Source organism: Perognathus longimembris, chromosome 23 (genome assembly GCF_023159225.1).
Source record: "Perognathus longimembris pacificus isolate PPM17 chromosome 23, ASM2315922v1, whole genome shotgun sequence".
NCBI classification, from domain to species: domain Eukaryota; kingdom Metazoa; phylum Chordata; class Mammalia; order Rodentia; family Heteromyidae; genus Perognathus; species Perognathus longimembris.
In genome coordinates, this window is record NC_063183.1 from 30890869 (window position 1) to 30917180 (window position 26312).

Here is a 26312-nt window from a genome sequence, read left to right on the forward strand (position 1 = left end):
GGTCTTCAGTTCTCCATATCTGTGTCTGCCTACTTCTCTTCACATACCTGGCTCCTAACCCATCTCTCTCCTTGAGTTCCTCTGAGGCCCCCCTGGGATCCCCTATCGTTAGTGCCTCTTACAGAAACACACCCAAATTTCCAGAGCCAAAGGATCAGGTATGCAGTGGCTCAGGTGACAAACCTGCTGTCGGGTTACAGATAGTGTTTCCTGAAAGACCGCACTGCAGTGTCAGTGGAGGCTCAGGCTGCCTGCAGTGCCCTGCCCTGCTCTGGTTATCCACACACAGTGAGAATAACCCAGCTCCCCTCTAGAACCTGTCAGTGCACACCTGGAAACATGGCTCTGCGCCTCTGGCCCTTGCTGTTGTTGCTGCTGCTGACCTGTGCAGGTAAGAAAAGTGAGCAGGGCTGGGGACAAAGGGCGGTTGATAGAAAGAGATTTAGGAAAGTGGAGGTTAGCCAGATGTGGCAGTGCACACCTGCAATCCCAATACTCAGGAGGCTAAAGCAGCAGGAGGATTGCAAGTTTTGCAATCATCCGGGGCTATATAGTGGAACCTTGTTTCAAAAGGTACACACACACACACACACACACACACACACACACACACACACACACACGTTAGCCAGTTAAATAAGAGCTAAAGGGATGAGGAAGATGGGCAGAGCTGGTCCTATGGGTTAAAATGAGGATTAAGAAAGCAAGCCAAGACGTACTGCTCGCGATGCAAGGGGCTGAATTCACCATCCATCCCCTCACTTCCTCTTCAGATCCAGGCAGGGAGATGTGCTCAGGGGCCGCTAGGTTTCTCCCCTTTTGTGACCTCTGGCTTCTCTCTTTACAGTGACTATAGCCCCTCCTGGGCCTCAGTCTCTGGATCACGGTCTCTCCCTCCTGAAGTCATTCCTCTCTTCTCTGGACCAGTCTCCTCAGGGTTCTCTCAGCCGCTCTCGATTCTCTGCATTCCTGGCCAACATTTCATCTTCCTTTGAGCGTGGGAGAATGGGGGAGGGACCGGTGGGAGAGCCTCCGCCTCTGCAGCCCCCTGCCCTCCGCCTCCATGATTTTCTAGTGACACTAAGAGGCAGCCCAGATTGGGAGCCGATGCTAGGGCTGCTGGGGGATGTGCTGGCCCTACTGGGCCAGGAGCAAACTCCCCGGGACTTCTTAGTGCACCAGGCAGGTGTGCTAGGTGGACTAGTGGAGGTGCTGCTGGGAGCCTTAGTTCCTGGGGGGCCTCCTGCTCCTACCCGGCCCCCATGCACCCGTGACGGGCCCTCGGACTGTGTCCTGGCTGCGGACTGGTTGCCTTCTCTGCTGCTGCTGTTAGAGGGCACACGCTGGCAGGCCCTGGTACAGGTGCAGCCCGGCGTGGACCTCACCAATGCCACAGGTCTCGATGGCAGGGAGCCAGGTCCTCATTTGTTGCTGGGTCTGCTGGGCTTGCTTACCCCAACAGGAGAGCTAGGCTCTGATGAGGCCCTTTGGGGTGGTCTGCTACGCACGGTGGGGGCACCCCTCTATGCTGCTTTCCAGGAGGGGCTGCTTCGTATCACTCACTCCCTGCAGGATGAAGTCTTTTCCATTCTGGGCCAGCCAGAGCCTGATGCCACTGGGCAGTGCGAGGGAGGTGAGCACCGCCAGGGCTGGGGCTGGGGGGTAGCAGGGAAAGGAAGTGAGATTTGGGCCTTCTCTTTCTTGGTCTTTTCCTCCTAGGTAACCTTCAGCAGCTGCTGCTGTGGTAAGTAATAGTGGATCTAGAGGTTCTGAGGGGTTGGGCCTGGGAAATGTGGAGGTGGAAAGCTGAAGGCATCACCAGCCTTTGGAGCCAAGGAAGGAGTGTGGGTTAGTCATTTTGGAGGGTGACTCTCCAGGTTGGTATCCCAGATCCCTTTCAGTCTAGCCTTGCCTCCTTGGGCATACCACATACTCTGTTCTTGGCCTCAGTTTCCCCATTTGTAAAACAAGGACAGTCCCTATTAGCTAATGCTAGAGCCGTTGTAAAGAATCAAATGGGGGGCTGGGGATATAGCCTAGTGGCAAGAGTGCCTGCCTCGGATACACGAGGCCCTAGGTTCGATTCCCCAGCACCACATATACAGAAAACGGCCAGAAGCGGCGCTGTGGCTCAAGTGGCAGAGTGCTAGCCTTGAGCGGGAAGAAGCCAGGGACAGTGCTCAGGCCCTGAGTCCAAGGCCCAGGACTGGCCAAAAAAAAAAAAGAATCAAATGGTTTGAAACGAAATGTGTAAACTGTTTAGAAGGGTGCTTGGCACATGGTGTAAGCTAATAAACACAGGGTATGGGGAGAAAGAACAAGGCTAGACTCTCCTACCCTCTTATTAATTCAGTACCACAGAGCCAGAACACAGTTACACATATTCAGTTGCTGGGCAGATTTCCTGATATGAGCCAAGGGTTGTGTTTAAGCTACCTAAAACCAGAGGAAGAAAGTGCAAGGAGAGGGCAAGGTAGATAGAAGGGTAATCTTTTTGTTTATTGTTTTTTTGCCAGGGGCCACTTGGGTATTTATGACACCATATGAAATTACCAATAAAGACAGACCTATCCATGAGAAGCCTTAGGTGTCTGTCCCATATTGTGTCCTGTCATGATCTCATGGGCTTTATATGAAGGCCAGACATTCTCCATCCCTAGAACCTTCACTCTCAGGGACCTCACTTTTGGAAAGGCCTATGCTTGTGTTGCCCATTTCAGGGTTCTGGGCCAGGGTTAGAATCTGTAGCTGGCTGGGAATATGGCCTAGTGGCACGAGTGCTTTCCTCACATACATGAAGCCCTGGGTTCGATTCCTCAGCACCACATATATAGAAAACGGCCAGAAGTGGCGCTGTGGCTCAAGTGGTAGAGTGCTAGCCTTGAGCAAAAGGAAGCCAGGGACAGTGCTCAGGCCCTGAGTCCAAGCCCCAGGACTGGCCCCCCAAAAAAAGAAAAAAAAAGAATCTGTAGCTGAAGAAAATGTGAACTGACCAGATTCTGCCTACTCCTCCCTCTGCACCCAGGGGCATCCGGCACAACCTTTCCTGGGATGTCCAGGCACTGGGCTTTCTGTCTGGAGCGCCACCTCCACCCCCTGCCCTTCTGCACTGTCTGAGCTCAGGTGTGCCTCTGCCCAGGGCGTTCCCGCCCTCAGCCCACACCAGCCCTCGCCAACGGCGAGCCATCTCTGTGGAGGCCCTCTGTGAGAACCATTCAGGTCCAGTTCCGCCTTACAGCATTTCCAACTTCTCCATCCACTTTCTCTGCCAGTATACCAGGCCCATGACCCCACGGCCGCCTCCAAGCACCGCTGCCATCTGCCAGACGGCTGTGTGGTATGCAGTCTCGTGGGCACCAGGTGCCCAAAGCTGGCTGCAGGCCTGCCATGACCAGTTTCCAGATCAGTTTCTGGATGCAGTCTGTAGCAACCTCTCCTTTTCAGCCCTGTCTGGTCCTAACCGCCGCCTGGTAAAGCGGCTCTGTGCTGGCCTGCTCCCACCCCCCACCAGCTGCCCTGATGGCCTGGTTCCTGTACCCCTCACCCCAGAGATTTTCTGGGGCTGCTTCTTGGAGAATGAGACTCTGTGGGCTGAGCGGCTATGTGTGGAGGCAAGTCTGCAGGCTGTGCCCCCGAGCAACCAAGCTTGGGTACAGCATGTATGCCAGGGCCCCACCATCGATGCCACTGCCTTCCCACCCTGCCACATTGGACCCTGTGGGGAGCGCTGCCCGGATGGGGGTGGCTTCCTACTGATGGTCTGTGCCAATGACACCATGTATGAAGCCTTGGTGCCCTTCTGGCCTTGGCTCGCAGGCCAGTGCAGGATAAGTCGTGGGGGTAATGACACTTGCTTTCTAGAAGGGCTGCTGGGCCCTCTTCTGCCTTCTCTGCCGCCTCTGGGACCATCCCCACTCTGCCTGACCCCTGGCCCCTTCCTGCTTGGCATGCTCTCCCAGTTACCGCGCTGTCAGTCCTCCGTGCCAGCCCTTGCCCACCCCACACGCCTACACTATCTCTTGCGCCTGTTGACTTTCCTTCTGGGTCCAGGGGCTGGAGGGGCTGAGGCCCAAGGGATGCTAGGTCAGGCCCTGCTACTCTCCAGTCTCCCAGACAACTGCTCCTTCTGGGATGCCTTCCGCCCAGAGGGCCGGCGCAGTGTGTTACGAACAGTTGGGGAGTACCTGGAGCAGGAACAGCCAACCCCACCAGGCTTCGAACCCACAAGCCTCGGCTCTGGTATGAGCAAGATGGAGCTGCTATCCTGTTTCAGTGTAAGTGATCTGCCTGGGTAAACCCTTAGACAAGGGAAGGGGAATTCCTCCAATACTGGGCAGTAGTAATTTTTTTTTTTTTTTTTTTTTTGGCCAGTTCTGGGCCTTGGACTCAGGGCCTGAGCACTGTCCCTGGCTTCTTCCCGCTCAAGGCTAGCACTCTGCCACTTGAGCCATGGCGCCGCTTCTGGCCGTTTTCTGTATATGTGGTGCTGGGGAATCGAACCTAGGGCCTCGTGTATCCGAGGCAGGCACTCTTGCCACTAGGCTATATCCCCAGCCCAGTAATTTTTTTTTAACAGTGATTTAAACACACAGCTCTAGAGTCTGACAGGTTGGGTTCACATCTTAGTTCTGTGACCACCGTTGGACAAGTTATTTAGCCTTTGAGAAACATTTTTCTTATTTATAAATGCAGGATAATAATGGTACCAAACTTTCAGAGTGGTTGTAAAGATGGTATGAGATAATATATGCTGTAGACTTAGGCCAGTACATAAATATGCAATAAATGTTATCTCATTGACTTTCCCACTCTTTGCTTTTTTTTATTTCTGAAAGAAAAAGGATCAAGTTAGGGAGTTTTTATTCTTCCCTTGGCAAGTGAGAATTAGGTGCTGTCAGAATACAGGAAAGTAAAGCAGGAATGAGGAAGATTCAGGGGAACTACAAAACAAACTTTTGTTAGATTCACCTATACTGTAATTATTGCCATTGCAGGCAAGTAATTTCTTTTTTTTTTTTTTCTGGGCTCCAGTGTCTTCGTTGCAAACTGAAGGGACTTAAAATATATTGATTTCTGGGGGCTGGGAATATGGCCTAGAGGCAAGAGTTACTTGCCTCATATACAGGAAGCCCGAGGTTGGATTCCTCAGCACCACATATATAGAAAATGGCCAGAAGTGGCGCTGTGGCTCAAGTGGCAGAGTGCTAGCCTTGAGCAAAAGGAAGCCAGGGACAGTGTTTAGGCCCTGATTTCAAGGCCCAGGACTGGCAGAAAGAAAAGAAGAGAAAAGAAAAGAAAAAAAAAATATATATATATATATAGATTTCTGTAATTCATACATCAGGAGTCTTTGATGTGCAAGGCATTTTGGTAGGTTCTGTTGAGTATGTAAAGATTCCTTACTCCATTTTAGGCCCCATTTTTTTCCATAGTAATTTTTTTTTTTTTTGGCCAGTTCTGGGGCTTGGACTTAGGGCCTGAGCACTGTCCCTGGCTTCTTTTTTTTTGCTCAAGGCTAGCACTCTGCCACTTGAGCCACAGCGCCACTTCTGGCCATTTTCTGCATATGTGATGCTGGGGAATCGAACCCAGGGCCTCATGTATATGAGGCAGGCACTCTTGCCACTAGGCCATATCCCCAGCCCTCCATAGTAATTTAGTTCAGATCTACAAGTATTTGTTGAGCTGTCTATGGACCTAGCATGGGAAAGGATATAACAGAAGTTAGAGATATGGTCCCAGATCTCAAGAGGCTTACAATCTGAAAAGACTCCTATTAGCTTCAGATGAAGGACAAGCAGCCCTTCCAGTTGAGTGGAAAGGCCTGGGAAATTGCAGAACAGAGGAGACAGCTCTCTTGGCATCTTGTCTTTCTCCATTACCAGCCTGTGCTATGGGATCTGCTCCAGAGAGAGAAAAGTGTTTGGGCTCTGAAGATTCTAGTGCAGGTAATAGGTGGAAGGGTATGTGGGTGGGCTGAGTGACAGCCACGACCCAAGGTCCCTATACAGTCAGATCATGCCCATCATGACTTCCTATTCATAGGCATACCTGCACATGCCCCCAGAAAACCTCCAGCAGCTGGTGCTCTCTGCAGAGATGGAGGCTGCACAGGGCTTCCTGACACTCATGCATCGTTCCTGGGCCCAGTTGCATGTGAGCATAAAGGGAGCAAGAGTGGAGGGGCATCTAGGGACCGAGGGCACCTGGTACCTGCTGTTTCGAGGGCTGGCCTTAGTGAGAGGAAAAACACCCAAGAAAAGACAGCAAGGATACCAAGCATCTCCAGAACCAGCATCCATTTCTGCACTTCCCAGGTACTACCATCTGAGGAACCGGCCATGGGTCGCCTGACAGCCCTCTTGCTACAACGGTACCCACGCCTCACATCCCAGCTCTTCATTGACTTGTCACCACTCATTCCCTTCTTGGCTGTGTCTGACCTGATGCGCTTCCCACCATCACTGTTGGCCAATGACACCGTGTAAGCGACCTTCTTGGTCCTGTCAGGAGTAGGCTAGCCCCATTCACCTAGAGCAGCCCTTTTCAGAGCTCCACTATTAAACCAACGAAAGTCTCCTTCCTGGCCATGACAACAAGGCTCTACAGAGGGCCAGGAGGTACCAGTTTGGAACAAGACAATGGCGTCTGACCTGTCGCTCTCCCCAGCCTGGCTGCCATCCGGGATCACAGCTCAGGAATGAGACCTGAGCAGAAGGAAGCCCTGGCAAAGCGACTGTTAGCCCCTGAGCTGTTTGGGGAAGTGCCCGCCTGGCCCCAGGAACTGCTGTGGGCAGCGCTGCCCCTGCTTCCGCACCTCCCTCTGGAGAACTTCCTGCAGCTTAGCCCTCACCAGGTATGAGCATTGTCTTTACTTGCCTGGCCCATTCTCTATTAAGTGGGATGGGACTCAGTGACACATCTCCTTAGTGGGCTCCTGTCCTAACATGAGTTGGCCCTCCCCTTCTCAGATCCAGGCCCTGGAGGACAGCTGGCCAGCAGCAGGTCTCGGGCCAGGTCACGCTCGCCATGTGCTTCGCAGCCTGGTGAACCAGAGTGTTGAGGGCGGTGAGGAGCAAGTGCGCAGGTGAGCGGATTCTATGACTGTGGCCGGTGGGAGCAGCGGAAGATAGTCTCATTTCCTGGTTTAGGGGTCAGAGCGTCAGAGTGCCCATAGTCCCTGCAGTACTATAATCCTCAAGGATCGCATGAAGGCCAGTTTCATTTCCTCCTTAGGCTGGGATCTCTCGCCTGTTTCCTGACCCCTGAGGAACTGCAGAGCATGGTGCCCTTGACTGATCCAATGGGACCTGTAGAACAAGGACTTCTAGAATGTGCGGCCAATGGAACCCTCAGCCCGGAAGGCAGGGTGAGTTCTTTGGCACAGGCCTGCAAGACTCTGGAATTATGTGGAGACTTGTCTAATTGTACCTACCAAGTTCAAGCACAGTGGTGCTAAATTCCTACCCACCTCTGATACCTTGATTATTTTCTTTTTTATTTTTATTCTTTGCAGTCATGGGGCTTGAACTTTGGTTATTTTCATTCTTACCTTTTAGCCAGTTCTTCCTAGCCTTTCCCTATGGACATTCCAAACACCATTTGTGATCTTGAACCTAATCCACTCTGGTCCTACCCATGGTTCTAAGTCTTAGCCCGGGCCCTGGGTTTTGACTGGGAGTCCACGTTTCACCTGTCACAAAAACTTCCTTTACAGGTGGCATATGAACTTCTAGGGGTGTTGCGTTCGTCTGGAGGAGCTGTGCTAAGCCCCCGGGAGCTGCAGGTCTGGGCCCCTCTTTTCCCTCAGCTAGGCCTCCGTTTCCTGCAGGAGCTGTCAGAGCCCCAGCTTAGAGCCATGCTTCCTGCCCTACGTGGAACCAATGTCACACCTGCCCAGGTGGGCCTGGCTTACTCCCTGGAGCCCCAGTGGAGAGAATCACATGTAGGGATACCATTAGCTCCCCATTTCTCTGGGTGAACACTAGAGGTGAATCCTGTCCCACTGAGGTCGCCTTCATTTCCCTTCCTCAGCTCACGAAGGACCCTTGTTCAGGCTGGTCAGTGGGGTTGGTTGAGAGGGAGCTGGAAGTTTTGGAAGGCAGGCCCTGGGACCTATTTGAGATTTGTCTGCTGGGGCCTGAGAACTCTGTTATTTCCTGTCCAATCCCATCATAGGCTGCTCTGCTGCTTGGACGGCTCCTCCCTAGGCACGATGTGAGTAGCGGCAACTTTTCAACACACCCCCGGAGGTCTCTGATCCCTTTTCCCCTGCCTCTTGGATCTGCCCTCCTTTCTCTCAGCCACACCCCCCCCTCCCAAATACCTGTTGGTCCACTGAACTGGATTATTGTCTTACTCCTCTTCTTCAGATCTCTTGTCTTTCTTGCTCCTCAGCTGTCCCTGGAGGAACTGTGCTCCTTGCACCCTCTGCTGCCAGGCCTCAGCCCCCAGACACTCCAGGCCATCCCTAAACGAGTTCTAGTTGGAGCCTGTTCCTGCCTGGCCCCTGAGCTGTCACGTCTCTCAGCCTGCCAGACCGCAGCACTACTGCAGACCTTTCGGGTATGAGGGGAAGATGTAAGCATTAGGGATATGGGCAGTGGTTGGGAGGAAGGAATCTTTATGAAGCCAGGAGAGGCGCTCCCCTCTTACTCCCTATTCCCTTACACATACCCAAACACACACACACACACACACACACACACACACACACACACACACACTGCCAATTCTCTTGCAGGTGAAAACTGGTGTTAAAAACATGGGTGCTGGTGCAGCTGTGTGCATTCCTGGTCAGGTACGTGTGGGATTCCCTGACTGAGCTCTAGGCTCCTCTCCATGCTCTAGGCAGTTTCATCCAGCTGGTGCTGCCAAGCACACTCCCCCTGCAGAGGCCCTGAAAGTTCAGGTCAGCCCTGCTCTCTCCAGTATTAGTAGTTCTTCCCAGTTCTAGATGCATGACCCACACTGTTCTAGAATGTCAAACCAGAAGGGCCTAAGAAATGTTCCAGGCCAGCCACCCCACTTTCAGATGGAAAGGACACAGTCTCAGAGATGTTAAAGAACTTCAGTTCACCAGGTGTTTAACTTAGCAGCAACACTCAGACACAACAGCCTGCTGTGTGAGGGTGCTGTGGGGTTCACTGCTACAGTGGCAGCCAGTGGCACCCCCTCCCCCCACATCCTAGCTTTGATCCCTTCCCACCCCACGGCTCCCCTTCTCTGAGGGCAGAGAGCAGACCCTCTCTCCTATCACCACACTGCTACACCCGTCACTGCCAGCAGCCCATTCCCACTACTTGGCCAGACTGCCTGCTCCCCCTGCTCCCATTAAAGCTACTACAACTGGACACTGTGGCTCTGCTGGCAAATCGGAGGCGCTATCGGGGGCTGCCTTGGTCTGAGCAGCAGGTAATTCTCTTGGTTTTTGTTGCTGTTGTTTGTTTTTTTGTTTTGTTTTGTTTTTTTACTTCCAGAACTCTTAATCTCTCCCACTCCCTTTAGCTACCTCTTGCCGAGTTGGTGCCTTATCACTAGGATCCCTTATACATTCTGTCTGTCAGTCTGTCTGCCTCTCTCTCTCATAGCAGACAGCCAAGGCATTTTAGGTCCTTGGGATACTGTCTCTGTGGGAAGCAGCTCTTTTTTCTCTTATAGGCACAGTTTCTCTGGAAGAAGATGCAGGTACCCACCAACCTGACCCTCAGGAATCTGCAGTGAGTAACTTAACATTGAGCAGTTAGTCTAATTCAGTGGACATCTATTTATTTATTTATTTAGCAGCTCGGGAGATTGAAACCAGGGTGTCACAAATTATAAGCAAGTGTTCTACCATTGATCCGTTACCACTCCATCCCTCAACTAGTATATTTTGGGTGATTATCATATACCAGGCACCATATGATACACAACAAGAAATACAGGAATAGATGCTGTATAGTTCCAGCTTTGTCAACATTCTTCTGGCTCACTCTCTTCTCACCCTCTTAACCCGCCACAGTGCTACACCTATCCTGATTAGAGTTAAAGGACTCAGAAGATCTAGATTCAGGTCCCAGCCCTGTCACCTACTTGTGCTCCTAGGAAAGTCATATAATCTCTCTAAATTTGTTTTTCTTCTGTGGAATAAGAACTAAAACACTTACCTCAAAGGTAGTTACAGTGAGGACTAAATAAGATAAGGTATATAAGATATTGAACCCAGCGCCTGGCCCAGTGTGAACTCCCAATAGACAGTTGCTGTTTTTAATTTAATTCAACCTGACTTTAGAGCCACTGGAGGAGTAGGTATCACCTTACCTGGACCCACAGTAAAAGAATCGTGAGTTTCAAAATCTGAGGACACACAGCTCTAGTCTTAGTTTATCTGCAGCAGATACATTTTGAGAATGTCACCTGACCTCTGTGAATCTTTATTTTCCTCTTTAGTAAACAGTGATGGTGTTATGGAAAGCCAATGAGAATGTCTATGTACAAACATTTCTCAAACTGTAATGACCATAAATGAACATCTTGTCCTTGTGTTGAGAACACAATGGGTAATGATATCAAAGAGCACACAAGCTGTGGCATGTGTTAAAAAGAGCATCTACCCACTCACACCCACAGAGCTCTGGGAAACCTGGCAGGGGGCATGTCCTGTGAGTTTTTGCAGCAGATCATCTCAATGGCAGACTTCCTTGATGTGGTACACATGCTATATCGACTGCCCACTGGGGTTCGGGGGAGCTTGGTAAGAGGGGGCATGTGGGCACTAGTGGGGGGCAAGGCTATAAACCCAGTCCTCATGTTTACCCCTGTCTTGACTCTGCTTCTCCAACCCTATCCCACAGAGGGCCTGTATTTGGGCAGAACTACAGCGAAGGATGATAAGGCCTGAGCCAGAGTTGACCAACCTGGGGCCAGAACTGAGTGAGCTTGACACTAAGCTACTGCTGGATTTACCGTGAGTACACACAGCTAGAGATTCTTTTTGTTTGTTTGTTTTTGGTACTGGGGATCGAACCCAGGACGTTGCACTTGCTAGGCAAGTGCTTTGCCACTGCGCTACATCCCAGCCCACAGCTAGAGATTCTGCGCCCTCCAAAAGCTCAGCCTGGAATAGAAGAACTCCCTTTAGGCAGAGCAATTTTCTCTCTGGAAGTTTCCTGATATTCATAGCCTAATGTGGAAGATTCTATTCAGGAGCTCCAAGAGCATGGAAAAGCTGAGGGTTTCAACACTGTGTTGCGGCCTGTCAAGTAATCCTAATGTAACCTAGACCACATTAACAGCAATAAAGTATGTAAAATGAGAGAGGCAGTGGTCACTGCTGCCCTAAAGGTTTAGACTATTGTGTTCTCAGTTCAGAGGAGTGGATTCAGAAAAAAGTACAGAAAAACTGTGATAAATGTTTTCATATCCCTGAGGGGCTATTAATTAGAAAATATATGAGGATATTTTTGAATGGTTTCATGGGGACAGGACTATGATTAATGAGTTAAAAATCAGATTTTTGAGTCAGGCGCGGTGGTAGCTCATGCCTGCAATCCTGACTACTCAGGATGTTGAGATCTGATGATCCCAGTTCAAAGCCAGTTCAGGCAGGAAAGTCTGTGAGACTCTTATCTCCAATTAACCACCAGAAAAACAGTAGTGGAGTTGTAGCTCAAAGTAATAGAGTGCTAACCTTGAGCAGAAAGGCTTAAGGACAATGCCCAGGCCCTGAGCTCAAACCCCACAACCTTAAAAAAAAAATCAGATTTTTGTACAATATAAGAAAAATTAGGGGGGGGCGGTGGCTGAGAATGTGGCCTAGTGGCAGAGTGCTTGCCTAGCATGCTTGAAGCCCTGGGTTCGATTCCTCAGCACCACATACACAGAAAAAGCCAGAAGTGGCACTGTGGCTCAACTGGTAGAGTGCTAGCCTTGAGCAAAAGTAGCTCAGGGACAGTGTTCAGGCCCTGAGTTCAAGCCCCAGGATTGACAAAAAAGACAAAAAAGAGGGATAGGAAAAAAATTAGTGGTGTTTAATGTTTGGAGCTCTTGAGTCCATCAGGAGTACTGGAATATGTCGCTCTTTTTCTCTTCCTTTTAATAAATGAGAGCTGAGAGCTGTTTCTGTTCAGGTCACAGAGTTTCATTTGGTGTTACATGTTGTCTGAGGGATGTGGGTTCTATGCTTCCTTCTCGACTTGACTCAGTTCCAACTGACTGCCCCTATTATCAAATTGCAATAGGATCCAGCTGATGGATAGATTGTCCAATGAATCTATTATGTTGGTGGTGGAGCTGGTACAAGGAGCTCCAGAGCAGCTGCTGGCACTGACTCCACTCCATCAGACAGCCCTGGCAGAAAAAGCATTACTAAACCTGGTAAGAGTCTACCCTTCTGCCCAGTAGCAATGCTTCTCTGTCAAACAGTATTCTCTGACTTCTTCTAGGCCCAACTCCCAAATAGATTACTATCTCCAAGTCCTTGTCTATAGCCAGAGCACCCTGAACATACCCGATCTCATCAAGACCCTAGCCTGTAGGTCTATCTGCGGATTCTATTCCTTGATAAGGCCCTCATGGTTCTTTGTTCTGTGTTAGTTTATTTTGGCAATACTGGGGTTTGAACTCAGAGCCCTGTGCTTGCTAGGCAGGCATACTGTCATTGAGCCAGGCCCCAAGCCCTTTGTGATCTAGTAGTTTTTTGTTTTTGTTTTTTATTTTTTGCCAGTCTTGGGCCTTGGACTCAGGGCCTGAGCACTGGCCCTGGCTTCTTTCTGCTCAAGGCTAGCACTCTGCCACTTGAGCCACAGCGCCCCTTCTGGCCGTTTTCTATATTTGTGGTGCTGGAGAATCCAACCCAGGGCTTCATGTATATGACTCAAGCACTCTTGCCACTAGGCCATATTCCCAGCCCCATGATCTAGTCGTTTTTCAGGTAGGATCTGGCTATTTTCCCAGGCTGGCCTAGATTACAATCATCCTATTTATGCTTCCCATGTAGCTGGGATGAAACCTCCCTCCCCCCACATACATACACACACACACACCCTACTCTATCCAGCTTTTTAATTGGTTGAAATTGCTCCTCCTCCCAAGTAGCTAAGATTACAAGTATGAGACACCTACCTGTAAGGCGTGAATTACTTGTCTCATGTTTTTGCTCATACCCTTCAGAGTCCAAGAAACCCAGGGAATTCCACCTCTCAGTCTCTCTGCTCTCTCCTTTCTGGGTCCATTAACTGTTTAAGGAAGTAGGCAAAGACAATTACGACTAAGATTTAGAATAGAGGAGTGGAAAGATCCAGGAGTTTGGTGTCTTGATCGGAGAGTCAGATACCTCAGTCAGGTGCATTGTCCAAGGCCTGATGCCCTTCTCCAGGCTCCAAAGCAGACCCCAGTCACAGAGGAAGTGCTGGAGACATTGGGCCCCTTGGTCGGATTCCTGGGGATGGAGAGCACTCGACGGATCCCCTTACCGATCCTGCTGTCCCATCTCAGTCAGCTGCAGGGCTTCTGCCTAGGAGAGACCTTCGCTGCAGAGCTGGGACGGCTGCTGTTGAAGGAGCCTGTACTTGGGTATGGACCTTTGAGAATTTCAGATTCGAAACCCTATACCTAGCACCACCACCCCCAACCACCATCATTATGATAGCCCATCCTATAAGTTTAAAGGTTCTTTGAGTCCTGAGACTCATGTCCTCTTTTCCTCCCAGATCCCTAAGCTCACCAGCCCATGATTTCCTTCTTGTCCCCCAGGAAACCAGAGTTGTGGACCCAGGATGAAGTAGAACAAGTTGGACGCCTAGTGTTCACTATGTCTACTGAGGCTATTTCCTTGATCCCCAGGGTGAGGTGAAGGAACAAGACAAGGAATAAATGCATGGAGGGGTCTGGTGAAGCGGTTGTGGGGATTTCAGGCAATGAAGTGAAGTCTGGATCTATGGGAGATTGCTAAACACAGACAGGACTTTAGAATTACGGCTGCAGCAGCTGGCCTTGACTCTGTCCAGATCTCCTCACCCCTCCCTCCACTTTCTCATGTAGGAGGCTTTGGGCCCAGAGTCTCTGGAGCGGCTTTTAGAAAAGCAGCAGAGTTGGGAGCAGAGCCAAGTTGGACAGCTGTGTATGGGGCCACAGCTTGCTCCCAAGAAAGAAGCTCTGGTAGCTGGGATTGTGCGCCCAGCTGCTGAAGATCTCCCAGGTAAAGCTGCCCTCAGCTGTATTCAAACATCTAGGAGAATGTGCAGAAGAGGGTATTATAATTATGCAAATAATGCAGTCAGAGGGCTGGTACATTGCTTACCCAATATGTGCCAGGTTCTTGTATCTATCACAGCATCACAAAAAGAAAATAGAAAATGTCTGAGCTCTAGGTATGCTATATCTTTTGAGCAGATTTACAAACCTTCTTCCCTCTGGGCTTTGGTATTTCATAAAACAGCAAGGTTAGAGGATGATCTTTTTCTCTTCTAGTACTAGCAATCTATAATTCTGGGAGTTTATTACCCATTAAATCTTTAGTCCATGAACTATATAACTTGTGGGTGGGGCTGAGAGGGAAAAACTGGGAGAGAGGGAGGGAAGGGGTGACATTGTCCAACAAGAAAGGAACTCTACCTGATTTAGGTAACTGTACCCCCTTTGTACATCATATTTATAACAACAATAGAAAAAAATTAAAAAAATATTTAGCTCAGAGCCAGGCACCAGTGGGTCTTACTTGTAATCCTGGCTGAGATCTGGAGGATGACGGTTCAATGCCTGCCAGGTAGAAAAATCCACAAGACTCTATCTCCAAAATTGCCAGAAAAAATGAAGAGCTAGAGGTGCGGATCAAATGGTAGAGTGACAGCTGAGCTAGTGTGAGGCCCTGAGTTCAAACCCCTTTATAAAAGGGGAAAAAAAAACTAGGGCTGGGAATATGGCCTTGTGGTAGAGTGCTTGCTTAGCATACGTGAAGCCCTGGGTTTGATTCCTCAGCACCACATATATAGAAAAAGCCAGAAGGGGCGCTGTGGCTCAAGTGGTGGAGTGATATCCTTGAGCAAAAAGAAGCCAGGGACAGTGCTCAGGCCCTGAGTCCAAGGCCCAGGACTGGCAAAAATAAAATTAAGCCCAAGATTTGACCCAAGGGCAATTAGGCAAAGTGTGGAGCTCTCTGCTGGGGTGATTCCTAGAAGTAAGAAGACACTGTGGTGCCAGAGGCCTAGATTTCAATTCAGCTCTACCATTAAAAACAGCCTCCTTAATCTTCCATCTATGAAACAAGGGCCACTTTTTGTTGTAATGCCCTCTCAGACTTATAAATCTTACCCTGTAGTCATCCTGCTGCCTTATCCTCCAAAAACACTTACTGTACTTAACTTATCCTCCAAAAACACCTACTGTACTTAACTCTCTAGGCATATCTTAGTACTTCACTGATAGTGGACCCTGCCTTTCCCCCGCAGTGCCAATACCAAATTGTGCAGACATACGAGGAACCTTCCCAGCAGCCTGGTCTGCAATGCAGATTGCAGAAATGGAACTCTCCGACTTTGAGGACTGCTTGACGCTATTTGCAGGAGATCCAGCACTTGGGCCTGAAGAACTACGAGCAGCCATGGGCAAGGCAAAGCAGGTCAGAGATGGAGAGCTAATAGAGGGTGGAGGAGGAAAATCGTGAGGATGGTGGTTGGGTGTGGTGTAGGACATGAGGTTATGAGAGTGGGTGGGGATGGGGAGAGGAGGCAAGGAAATGGGAGATAATAACAGCTAGAGGGTTTGTATCACAAGGCATCCAAGGGGATCAGTATTGAGGAAAGAGAGCTAGTTGAGTAGATAGAAGGACTACAGTAGTGTTTTCCAAATTTTAGTGTATGTCAAAATCATCTTGGGGATGCTGGGCGCTGGTGGCTCACACCTGTAATCTTAGCTACTCAGGAGGCTAAGATCTGAGGATCACAATTCAAAACCAGCCTAGGCAGAAATGTCCCTGAAACTCTCTCTCTCTCTTTTTTTTTGCCAATCCTGGGGCTTGAACTCAGGGCCTGAGCACTGTCCCTGAGGCTCTTCGTGTTCAAGGCTAGCAATCTGCCACTTGAGCCACAGTGCCATTTCTGGCTTTTTCTGAGTAGTTTATTGGAGATAATAGTCTCACAGACTTTCCTGCCTGGGCTGGGTTTGAACCGTGATCCTCAGATCTCAGCCTCCTGAGTAGCTAGGATCACAGGCATGAGCCACCAGCACCTGGTCCCCTGAGACTCTTTTTTTTTTTTTTTTTGCCAGTCCTTGGACTCAGGGCCTGAGCACCATCCCTGGCTTCTTCCCTCTCAAGGCTAGCACTCTGCCACCTGAGCCACAGCGCCCCTTCTGGCCGTTTTCCATATATTTGGTGCTGGGGAATGGAACCGAGAGCCTCATGTGTAGGAGGCAAGCACTCTTGCCACTAGGCCGTATTCCCAGCCCCCTGAGACTCTTATCCCTGATTAACCACCAGAAAACTGGAAGTGGCTCTATGTATGGCTCAAAGTGGCATATCACTAGCCTTGAGCAAAAAGAACTCAGAGACAGTGCCCAAGCTCCATGTTCAAGCCCCACGATTGACCAAAAAAAAAAAAAAGAAACTTATCTTGGAGGCAGATTTTTTTTTTTTTTTGCCAGTCCTGGGGTTTGAACTCAGGGCCTGAGCACTGTCCCTGGCTTCTTTTTGCTGAAGGCTAGCACTCTGCCACTTGAGCCACAGTGCCACTTCTGGCCTTTTCTATATATGTGGTGCTGAGGAATCAAACCCAGGGCTTCATTTATATGAGACAAGCACTCTTGCCACTAGGCCATATTCCCAGTCCTTGGGGGCAGATTTTTAAAATGCTATTCTCGAGGTACCATGCCATGCTGAATGAAGAATCTCTAGTGTCTGGGTGTAGGCATTTACATTTTAATAGATACCTCAGTGAGTCTGGCACATGTAAAAGTTTAGAACTCATGGACTATAGTTTGCCCTTATTGGCCACTGAAATTCGAGGGTCTTTCATTATCCCCTAAGTGAGAAGAATCTTCCCATCTTTTTCTTTTCTTTTCTTTTTTAACCAGTCCTAGGGCTTGGACTCAGGTCCTAAGCACTGTCCCTGGCTTCTTTTTGCTCAAGGCTAGCACTCTACCTCTTGAGCCACAGCGTCACTTCTGGCTTTTTCTGTGTATGTGGTACTGAGGAATCGAACCCAGGGCTTCATACATGCTAGGCAAGCACTCTACCAGTAAGCCACATTCCCAGCCAGCGTTCTGATTTCTTGTCCATTGCTTTTTCTATCTCATTGTTTTTTTTCTCTTCCTTGTAGTTGTGGGGTCCTCCTGGTGGATTCCGTCCTGAGCAGATTCTGCAGCTGGGCCGGCTCTTAGTAGGTCTAGGAGATCGGGAGCTGCAGGAGCTGGTCCTGGTGGACTGGGGAGTACTAAGCAGCCTGGGACAGATAGATGGCTGGAGCTCTGCCCAGGTAACACCTTCTCTCATTGTCACTCTCCAAACACCCATCCCAAGACCCAGTCCTCTAAGTTACCCAAAGCCCAAAGAAACCCTGTAACCTCCCTGGTCATCGTTCCTATCTTTCATTAACAATCCATACTAGTGACTTCAGGGACTCTTTGATTTATTTAGACTGAAGCTCTGGATACATTTTCTCGATTGCTTCTTTTCTTTTCTATCCTTCCATCCTTTTATTTGAGGGGGATGTTCTGGGCCTTCTCCATGGATTAATAATAATAAGAAGCACCATCCCCTACTATCCTAATCACTTCCCCATCCATTCACTGCCCCATAGCTTTTCTCCTTATCCTGTGCTTTGCTCCTCCCCATCTCCACCTCAGCTCCGAGTCGTGGTCTCCAGTTTCCTAAGGCAGAGTGGTCGGCATGTGAGCCACTTGGATTTCATTCACCTGACAGCACTGGGTTACACACTCTGTGGACTGCGGCCAGAGGAACTACGGCATATCAACAGTTGGGAGTTCAGGTTACCTGTGGAATGATTGTGGGTGGTGGGGTTGCTGAAGTGAAGGTGGGATCCTAAAGGGAAGAAGGAAGCTTACTTGAAGCCGTTTCTTCCTTGTCTCACGACCACAGTCTCTATCACTGACGCTGCATTTTTCTCCCTTCTTCCCTACTTCCTCCGCAGCCAAGCAGCTCTATTCCTGGGAAACCTACATCTTCCCTGCTCTGAGGAACAGTTGGAGGCTCTGGCCCACCTCCTTGTGCTGCCTGGTGGCTTTGGCCCAGTCAGTAACTGGGGGCCTGAGATTTTCACTGAAATTGGCACAATAGCAGGTAAGGGCATGGTGGGGGGACCACTGCTAGTGATAGTTCTTGGGCTTTGGTTTCCATATCATGAGTGGATTGGATCGAGGATTGCCTTGAACTTCTTAAGGTAGAGCTCAGAGAAAGTGTTGGCTGGAGACATATTAAGGAAAACCTGTGGTCGAGTACTTTGGGAGTAGTCGAAGGAGATAAGCAAAGGGGTGTTTCCTTGCAGTGCTGGGGATTAAACTTGGGGCCTTGAGCAGGCTAGGCAAGTGCTCTGTCATTGAGCTATATCCCAGCACTATAGGTTTGAAGAACAGGAAAAAAAAAAAAAGCCGGTCTGTAACACTGAGATGCACCATCTTGCTTTCTTCAAACAGCTGGCATCCCAGACCTGGCTCTTTCAGCACTGCTGCGGGGACAGATCCAGGGCTTGACCCCTCTTGCCATTTCTGTCATCCCTGCTCCTAAATTTGCTGTAAGTTTTGACGGGGGTTATCATAGAAGAGCCAGGGCCCAACGGGGGGCTACGTGGAAACTCTGAGTCTTGTCTCCACTCCCAGGTTGTGTTCAACCCCATCCAGCTATCTAGCCTCACCAGTGTTCAGGCTGTGGCTGTCACTCCTGAGCAGATGGCCTTTCTGAATCCCGAGCAACGACGAGCAGTTGCATGGGCCCAGCATGAGGGACAGGAGAACCTAGAACAGCAGGGTGAGTTCCCAACTGCACATCTTGATCCCCTGTCTCCTGATTCAGAATCCTGATATTGGTGCTGTCTGACCCTTAAATCCTACACAGGGAGACCCCTGGAGTGAAGGGGGTCTATAAGCTGAAAACTAGTTTCCAAGTATTGATGACTTCTGGCGATACTCTTGTCGTTCTTCTTTCTCATTTCAGGTCGCAGCTCTGCCTGTGGCCCCCAGGACTGGTCACAATCTCCCTGGGCCCTGGCATTGGCCATCAGCTTCATTGACCACCATCTTTGATCCTGTCTCTTCAATTCAGGGCAATTGTTGGGGGGGGTGGGGGTGGAAAGTCAGCCTTATAATGAATAAATACAAATGCATCCTAATTAGTCACAGAAAGTTGATGAGGATTATGGATAAAATGCTAATGTTTTCCACCCACCTGAGAATCAATGTTCCTGGCATGTCATATCTGAAATCCCTTTCCAACATAAATAACCCAACTGCTTCATTTTCTGGAGGCTTCTCCCTCCTCTTCTCACCAACAGAAATAACACAGGAACACAGGAACATCGTATAGAGTCTTTACTAGGCTGGAGGTGGGGGGGGGCGTGAAGGGAGAAGGGACAGGTTCAGGGCAAGTAGAATGGGGCCACTATGAAATGGGCAGAAGTCCTGAGGATCTTGAGTCATCTTCTGGGGATGAGGAATTCATGTTTGTTGAGCAGCTAATGTTTGTTGTGGACAAGAGGTGCAGGGATGCGAATATCTTGGCCTCTTTCCAGACGCCGTTCACAGTCAATCAAATAGTTTACTCCATCGATGACCAGTTGTACCAGCTCCACCTACAGGACACTCAGCCTTGATCTCTGCACACTTACTTCAATTTACCTCCCTGTTCAACCCGATTTTCCTTTCAGAATCTATTACATTCCTGAGGTTCACTCACCATACCATCCCAACCTCCTTAAACCTACACCTTTCCTCAGCTCAATCCCTGAGGATCTCACCTCGGACTTGCCCAGTCGATCCAAATTAGAGATGTCAAAGACACTGCCTGTGGCAGCAGTGTCCACTCCTCCAGTGCCGCGCTTTTGGAGTCTTAGATTCTCCAGGATCTTAGGAAAGCGGCTATCCTAGAGGGGAGGTAGGTGTCAGAGGCGTGGTCAATAGAGGCAGAGAACATTCTTACCTGCCCAGAGCTCTTGCCCCTGACCCTTTAGTCATAATATATCTGGCAGGGCTGGGGATATGGCCTAGTGGCAAGAGTGCTTGCCTCACATACATGAGGCCCTGGGTTCGATTCCCCAGCACCACATATACAGAAAATGGCCAGAAGTGGCGCTGTGGCTCAAGTGGCAGAGTGCTAGCCTTGAGCAAGAAGAAGCCAGGGATAGTGCTCAGGCCCTGAGTCCAAGCCCCAGGACTGGCCAAAAAATAAAAAATAAAAAAAAAATAATATATCTGGCTCCTCTCAAAGTGCTTACAACCTCTCCAGCCCCACCCCCCACCCGCCATTTCACAGACCTCCTAACTCACAGCCCTCTTTAACCCCAATTCCTTTACTTTGCTTAGCAGAGGCAGTTTGATGTGCACTCCTGCCCGAAGTCCAGTGCCCAGGTTAGATGGACAGGTCAAGATGTATCCCAATCGCTCATTCCACATGAACTCCCAGCCACGCTCTTGGATCAGCCGCTCCACCTGGTCCACAAAGGTTCTGTTAGTAAAAAAATCAGGAATATGTGGACCTTCCCTTAGCTAACCCAAAGAAACTCTAGAAATACTGCTAGTGATAGAAACTTGTCTTTTTTGTCCTGTAAAACATAATTGTATAATTTTTATTATTATCATGTATGCAAGGTAATTTTGATGTTGCCAAATTATGATGTACTTATGTGCACAATTATGAGATTGCAGAAAATACCTTTTTTTTGCATACTAGGGTTAAACTGAGGGCCTTGTGCTCACTGAGCTGGTGATCTATCACTTGAGCCATACCTCCAGCCTGGCTTTTTGCTAAGTTATTTTGGTGTTGAGGACTCATGGATATTTCTGCCTGAGCTGGCTTTGAATAAAAATCCTCCAGCCTCTTAGCCTCCTGAGTAGTTAGGATTATGGACATGAGCACCAAGCATCTGGGGATATATTAATATATAATATTATATATTACATAATATATGCACATATGTTAAGATGTGAAAAAAATTTGTATGTAGAAGAAAAGAAACTTGAAGGAATGATGCATTAGGATGATCTAGGGAAATGAACAGAGGTGCAAACTGAACTTAGGAAGAACTGATTATTCCATCCGTTTTTCATGTATCCATTTCCTGTTAATGAGCAGAGGGTAATTGTAGACAGAAACCAGGATGTAAATTTTGCAACAGGAAGAGGCAAGAGAGCTTCTGTTAGCCATAGAAAAGCACCTAAGAAAGCAGAGAAACCAGAGCAGATGAGCCAGATTTATAGAGATAAAGGGGTTGGAGGCATGGCTTAGTTGGCAGAGTGTTAGCAAATGAGCAAAAGTATCAGGTACTGAGTTCAAGTCCTGGTCTTAGACCCAAACAATGAACAAAAAAAGACATAGGTATATGTAAGGTATATGTAAGAGCAAGAGAAGGCATGGATAGGATGTTCTTGCTTTACTTCACCATCCTAATCATAATTACTAGAACTGAAGCGACAAAAGAGCAATCAACACCAAGACCACTAAATGTAAGTAAAGAGGAATTCTTTTTTTTTTTTGGCCAGTCCTGGGGCTTGGACTCAGGGCCTGAGCACTGTCCCTGGCTTCCTTTTTGCTCAAGGCTAGCACTCTGCCACTTGAGTCACAGCGCCACTTCTGGCCGTTTTCTATATATGTGGTGCTGGGGAATTGAACCCAGGGCTTTATGTATAGGAGGCAAGCACTCTTTGCCACTAGGCCATATTCCCAGCCCCAAAGAGGAATTCTTAAACGCTGAATGTGTATTATTCTTCCATGAAGAATAATACCACAAGCCAGTGGCTCATGCCTATAATCCTAGCTACTCAGGAGGCTGAGACATGGGTAAAACGAATTCAAATCTCAGTACTGCCAAGTTGGAGGGGGGTGACCCACAGCTAATACTTACTGAGCACATACTAGGGATCAATGAATTTACCTGCATTATTAAAACCTATTAAAACCTACAATGCAGGCAAATCTCATCTCAATTTTACTGATGAGGACACTGAGTTATATAGAGTTACTTCCCTATTCTCACAGTCCATTAATTGCCCCAAATACTGTAAACTCAGCTAGAATCTAAAAAGGCAGCTCCTTTTTTTTTTTTCAAGTCCCAAATAAAACTGCATCTATGAGAACATTTTATAAGCCTTGGGCTTAATGACAGCTTTTACTGTAGGATAAAGACACCTCATTTACATAGGACTGAGGACTCACTTCTCATTTACAGTCGCACATTCTGGAACTCGAGTTGTCTTCTCCAGTCTCTCATGCTCAAGCTTAAAGCTTAGGTAAGATACTTTAGCAAGAATGATAGGATCCAAAAGCCAAGGCCTGCTTTGGCTCAGAGTTAGGGGAGCACTTTACTATGATAAACACAGCCACCTCTCATCCTGTTCATCCATCTAGGCTCAAACATTTTTCCTTACCTGCCCACCCCACCCACACCACATACCTCTGGCACTGACTTGCTGTTAGCCTTTTTTTATTTTTTTTTCCTTTTTGTATTATCTGGCAACGAATTCACTTACTTAAGTTTCTGACATTCTTTCTCCCTAATTTTAGGGTGAACATATATCCTGGTTTTCTCAGGATAGCCCTAGTTTGTACTTACTGTTCTGGAGTGATTAATGGTGACCCCCCCCCATTTTTTTCTATGTCAGAAATGTTCTGGGTTGGTGGATAAATGACACAGTCAATGTCAGTATGTTGCTCTTTGGTTTTCCTCATTTCCTCCCACCCAGCTGCCTTCTATACACCCTTCTCCAACCTCTTTCAGGCCCCGGCAGAATCTTTCAAATACTTTCTTCATGTTGCCACCTTTCTCCATAGAGATGACCCGTGTATGATCCTCCTCATTCACCCAGATCAAGAAGCTCTTCTCATTGTTGTGCCTGGAGGCAGGAGGCAAAGCGATCAAGAGAAAAGACAGACACTAGAAGAGATAAAAGGAAAAATGGTGGTGGTGGGGGTAGGAGAGGAAGAGGTAAGGAACAGCCACAGACCAGATTCCACGAGCATCTGGCCAGTCTCGAGCCATTCCTGCTGCAGTCAGCAATGGGGACACAGGCTTATCAAACAGAAAGTGGTCCTGGGGAGAGGAAAAGGATGTGAGTTTGAAATTTTCACAGTAGTCACTGGACCTCTCAGAGCCCATCTACCTTGTCTGTCCCAACTTCCCCTCTGGTTTATTTCCCATCTGTTCCCATTACCCACACCTCTCTCTCTCTCTCTCTCTCTCTCTCTCTCTCTCTCTCTCTCTCTCTCTCTCTCTCTCTCAAAAGCCCCTCACATCAATAAGCTGCTGCTGTTCGGCCTCCGTCATCTCGCTGAGCCTGTAGTAACGTCCAGCCAGGTCACCCTTGAGACCACTCAGTGCTTCCACCACCACACGCTCCACCTCTCGTCGCTCCGCCCGAGTGCAAGCTGGAGGCAGACTGAGTCCTCGGATACTTCGGCCAGTTCTGACTCTTGAGGACAATACATACCTCTCATCAAAGTAGCCAGACCGGATCTAAGGGGGAAGGGAAAGGGATATAAGTCACAGAAACACAATGGATGGGAAATGAGGATCGCTGGGGAAGAAGAGATCTGAAGGAGTAGAGGGCTAGTTGGGCATTCCTACTACGTGCATCGGTAAGGAGATCCAAGTGGACATTGTGATCTCTTCCCCAAACTCTCTACCTTGGGCATGGGCTTGGGTACTGGGAGTTTGAACTCAGGGCCTCAGTCTTGTCAGGAAAGCAGGCAGGTGCTCTTATCCCTGACTGAGCTGCACCTCCAGCTAGGGCATGGTCATTCTCATCCACTCAGTCTTCCCATATCTGCTACTCCTTTAAGCTATAATTATTTCTCCATATCAAGATTAAAAGCTCAGCAGTATAATAGCCATGAGTCAGGAAACAGTCAAGGTGAAGGGATTGGAGATACAGTGTTGTACACAAACCAGAAATGGGAGTATTTGGCCTACCTTACTGGCGTCAAGGTCAGTGGTGTGTTTCATTGTCCGGGGGTCATATCCATTGTGTCGCTCTTGGATCACAGGATCGAACAGTTCAGCAAATATCTGAAGGGAAGTTAAGAGGACGCGAGGGTTAGAGAGGAAATCCTTCCTTACGCTTCAATGGTGGACTGACTTCACTGGGTCAGAAAACGAGTATGGACAGTCCAGTATCTCGAGGGAAAATGAGGAAGGAGTTTATAGGGGGAAGGAGCTGGGATGCCTGGGAGGATGACTCAGGTTACCCAGGGGACTCTTGGGGGCCCCCTACCTCATAGGTCTCCTCATCTCCAGCCACCATGCCCACAGTCTTGATGAAGGGGTGGCCGGGGTTGTCCACGCCAGTCTGGATACACTGATCTAGCGTCCAACCAGTGGGTGTGGTCTTGTCGCAGAGCCGTGCATAGACTGCCGGGGTCAGGTGACTAGCCATGCAGTTGTTGTGCTTTCGGAGGTCTGGGTACTCAGCGCTGGGGAGGGGGTACCCAGTAACCATGGAGGGAGGGCACAAGAGACCAAACTAGACACACTGCTGTCTGCTGTCTGCTGGGAACTGTCCAGTGAGCCATAGCTGGCTTTGCTCCTCAAGAGGAGGAGGAGGAATTAGAGGTAGGCTAAGCTTTGATCGTCTCTTTAGGGACTTTGAGGGACTATTCTTTCCCCCATAGTTCTAGCTGCCTGGGGCTGGCTGGCTCCTTCCCCCCCCCCCCCGCCTGCCCCCCAACCCTGGCACAATTCTTTTCTCCCATGAACACATTAGAGGTGGGGGAGGGGGAAAGACTAAGGAGGCAAATTCAGGGGAAAAAGAGGGGGGGAGGAGGAGGAGGTGGTGGAGAGAAAAGCAGGAAAAGGAGATGGAGGGAGGGAAAGCAAATGATGGTTCCCTAATCTCTTGATTAGGGATTTGAGCAAGGGTGTGGTGGTGGTGGTGGTGGTGGTGGTGCACCTGGAGTTCGTTAGAGCCGGGGACGATTTGGGGGGGGGTGGATGCCTGGCATGACAGTTCTCCCCAGAAACCTCTGACTCTGGGATCTCCCAAGTGCACAGCGTCCCTCTCCCAGCCCTGGTTCCCCACCCCCCCACGCACATCCCCCTGGTCTCCGTTCCATCCGTCGCCCCCTCGCCCCCCCCCCCACCGTGCATCTCCATCCCCAGCACGCACGGATACCTCGGGGGATACAGCCTCCTCCGTTCGCCGGCAGCTCGCACAGGTTCCGGGCGGAGCAGAATCCCCGCGGCCACAGCAGACCCAGCTCCGGCCAAAGCCAGGAGCCGGAGCCCGGGGCGGGCGGACAGCAGACGCGAGAAGGGGCCAGCCATGGTTCTGGGGGGGTCGGGGTATGTGTGTGGGGGTGGGTGGGTGGACCGATGATCCCGAGGAGCACGATCTGGCACACGGGTCAGGGGGAGGGAAAGGGAAGAAGGATGCAACCGGTCAAGCTGTACCCCCGAATAGGGCAGGGCGGGGTGGGGTGGGTGTGGGGTGGTGGGGGGGGAGGGTCGGGGTGGAGGCTGACGCCGGAGAGCTGAGCCGGTGCCTGGCAGGCTGCAGCAGAGGCGCAATGGGAGCCGGGGTGGGGGGGTGGGGGGGGAGGGAGGGCGGGGTGGGGCGGGCCCAGCCGCAGTCTCCAAGGGTGGGGCTCCCCGAGGCCCCGCCTGCCGGCCTGGCTAGGTGTGGGGGGGGGGAGGGCAGGGGGGGTCAGCACCCAGCCAGGTAATGAGGAAGACCTCCGGGGACTCACACGCTAAGGGGGGCCGGGGTGGGGGTGGGGGGATGTGGGGGGCACCCACCGGGGAGGAAGGAGGCTGCCCAGATTTCAGCACCAAGCCGAGGACAGCACCCCCCAGGCCCTGTAGCCAAACCCCGAGTGCCAAGCCAAGCACCCTTTCCCTTTCCTCCGAGGAACCCGAAGCCCAGAGCCAGCCGTCGACTCTGTGGAGTAGGAAGGGGTGACTCTGCCCCAACCTCGGCTTTCCCTTCTGAAACTGCACACCTCCCCATCTTCCCAGGGGAAAGGAGGCCGCCAGGGGAAACCGCGAGGTAAACAGATCCCCACGGGCAGACAGGAGACGGAGGCACCCGCCCGGTTCAAGGTCACCTTTCCCTAAGAACCAGGAAGCAGAAAGCCCCAGGTGCCTCCCCGAGTCCCTTGAACCCTCCTCCCAACAAGG

General features: G+C 49.9%; 3 protein-coding genes across 3 annotated transcripts in view; 2 read left to right on the forward strand and 1 right to left on the reverse strand.

Annotated features, from left to right (window-relative positions):
- The first annotated feature begins 276 nt into the window (after positions 1-276).
- Strc (stereocilin) lies at positions 277-19395 on the forward strand. The gene is made up of 29 exons (XM_048332952.1): positions 277-391; positions 848-1633; positions 1720-1744; positions 3026-4274; positions 5886-5948; positions 6046-6156; positions 6318-6484; positions 6670-6856; positions 6972-7087; positions 7237-7369; positions 7718-7900; positions 8179-8217; positions 8398-8565; positions 8744-8800; positions 9289-9414; positions 9661-9719; positions 10612-10735; positions 10836-10948; positions 12222-12357; positions 13358-13554; positions 13735-13825; positions 14023-14179; positions 15429-15598; positions 17295-17450; positions 17821-17963; positions 18126-18274; positions 18628-18725; positions 18811-18958; positions 19145-19395. The coding sequence occupies exons 1-29, from the start codon at positions 340-342 to the stop codon at positions 19231-19233; spliced, it is 5292 nt and encodes a 1763-aa protein (XP_048188909.1). The 5' UTR covers positions 277-339; the 3' UTR covers positions 19234-19395.
- A 135-nt stretch (positions 19396-19530) lies between these two features.
- Positions 19531-25474, reverse strand: Ckmt1b (creatine kinase, mitochondrial 1B). The gene is made up of 9 exons (XM_048332119.1): positions 25309-25474; positions 24412-24610; positions 24111-24206; positions 23433-23654; positions 23146-23231; positions 22911-23034; positions 20500-20634; positions 19944-20069; positions 19531-19778 (listed from the first exon to the last, which is right to left on the reverse strand). The coding sequence occupies exons 1-9, from the start codon at positions 25458-25460 to the stop codon at positions 19662-19664; spliced, it is 1257 nt and encodes a 418-aa protein (XP_048188076.1). The 5' UTR covers positions 25461-25474; the 3' UTR covers positions 19531-19661.
- A 772-nt stretch (positions 25475-26246) lies between these two features.
- Ppip5k1 (diphosphoinositol pentakisphosphate kinase 1) overlaps positions 26247-26312 on the forward strand; it is a 41848-nt gene continuing 41782 nt past the window's right edge. The window contains exon 1 of the mRNA XM_048333222.1: positions 26247-26273. The gene's annotated coding sequence lies outside the window, so the exon portion shown is untranslated. The remainder of the gene's footprint in view (positions 26274-26312) is intronic.

Excerpts from the sequence above, each read along its gene's own strand:
- Ckmt1b (XM_048332119.1), bottom strand. The coding sequence starts at position 25,460 with ATGGCTGGCCCCTTCTCGCGTCTGCTGTCCGCCCGCCCCGGGCTCCGG. Across the intron at positions 23,035-23,145 it reads CCAGATGCTCGTGGAATCTG|GCACAACAATGAGAAGAGCT; the intron begins GTCTGTGGCTGT and ends TCCTGCCTCCAG. Across the intron at positions 20,635-22,910 it reads TCTGCCGGGGCCTGAAAGAG|GTGGAGCGGCTGATCCAAGA; the intron begins GTTGGAGAAGGG and ends TTTGTGGACCAG.
- Strc (XM_048332952.1), top strand. The coding sequence starts at position 340 with ATGGCTCTGCGCCTCTGGCCCTTGCTGTTGTTGCTGCTGCTGACCTGT. Across the intron at positions 6,857-6,971 it reads TGCAGCTTAGCCCTCACCAG|ATCCAGGCCCTGGAGGACAG; the intron begins GTATGAGCATTG and ends TCCCCTTCTCAG. Across the intron at positions 14,180-15,428 it reads AGCTGCTGAAGATCTCCCAG|TGCCAATACCAAATTGTGCA; the intron begins GTAAAGCTGCCC and ends TTTCCCCCGCAG.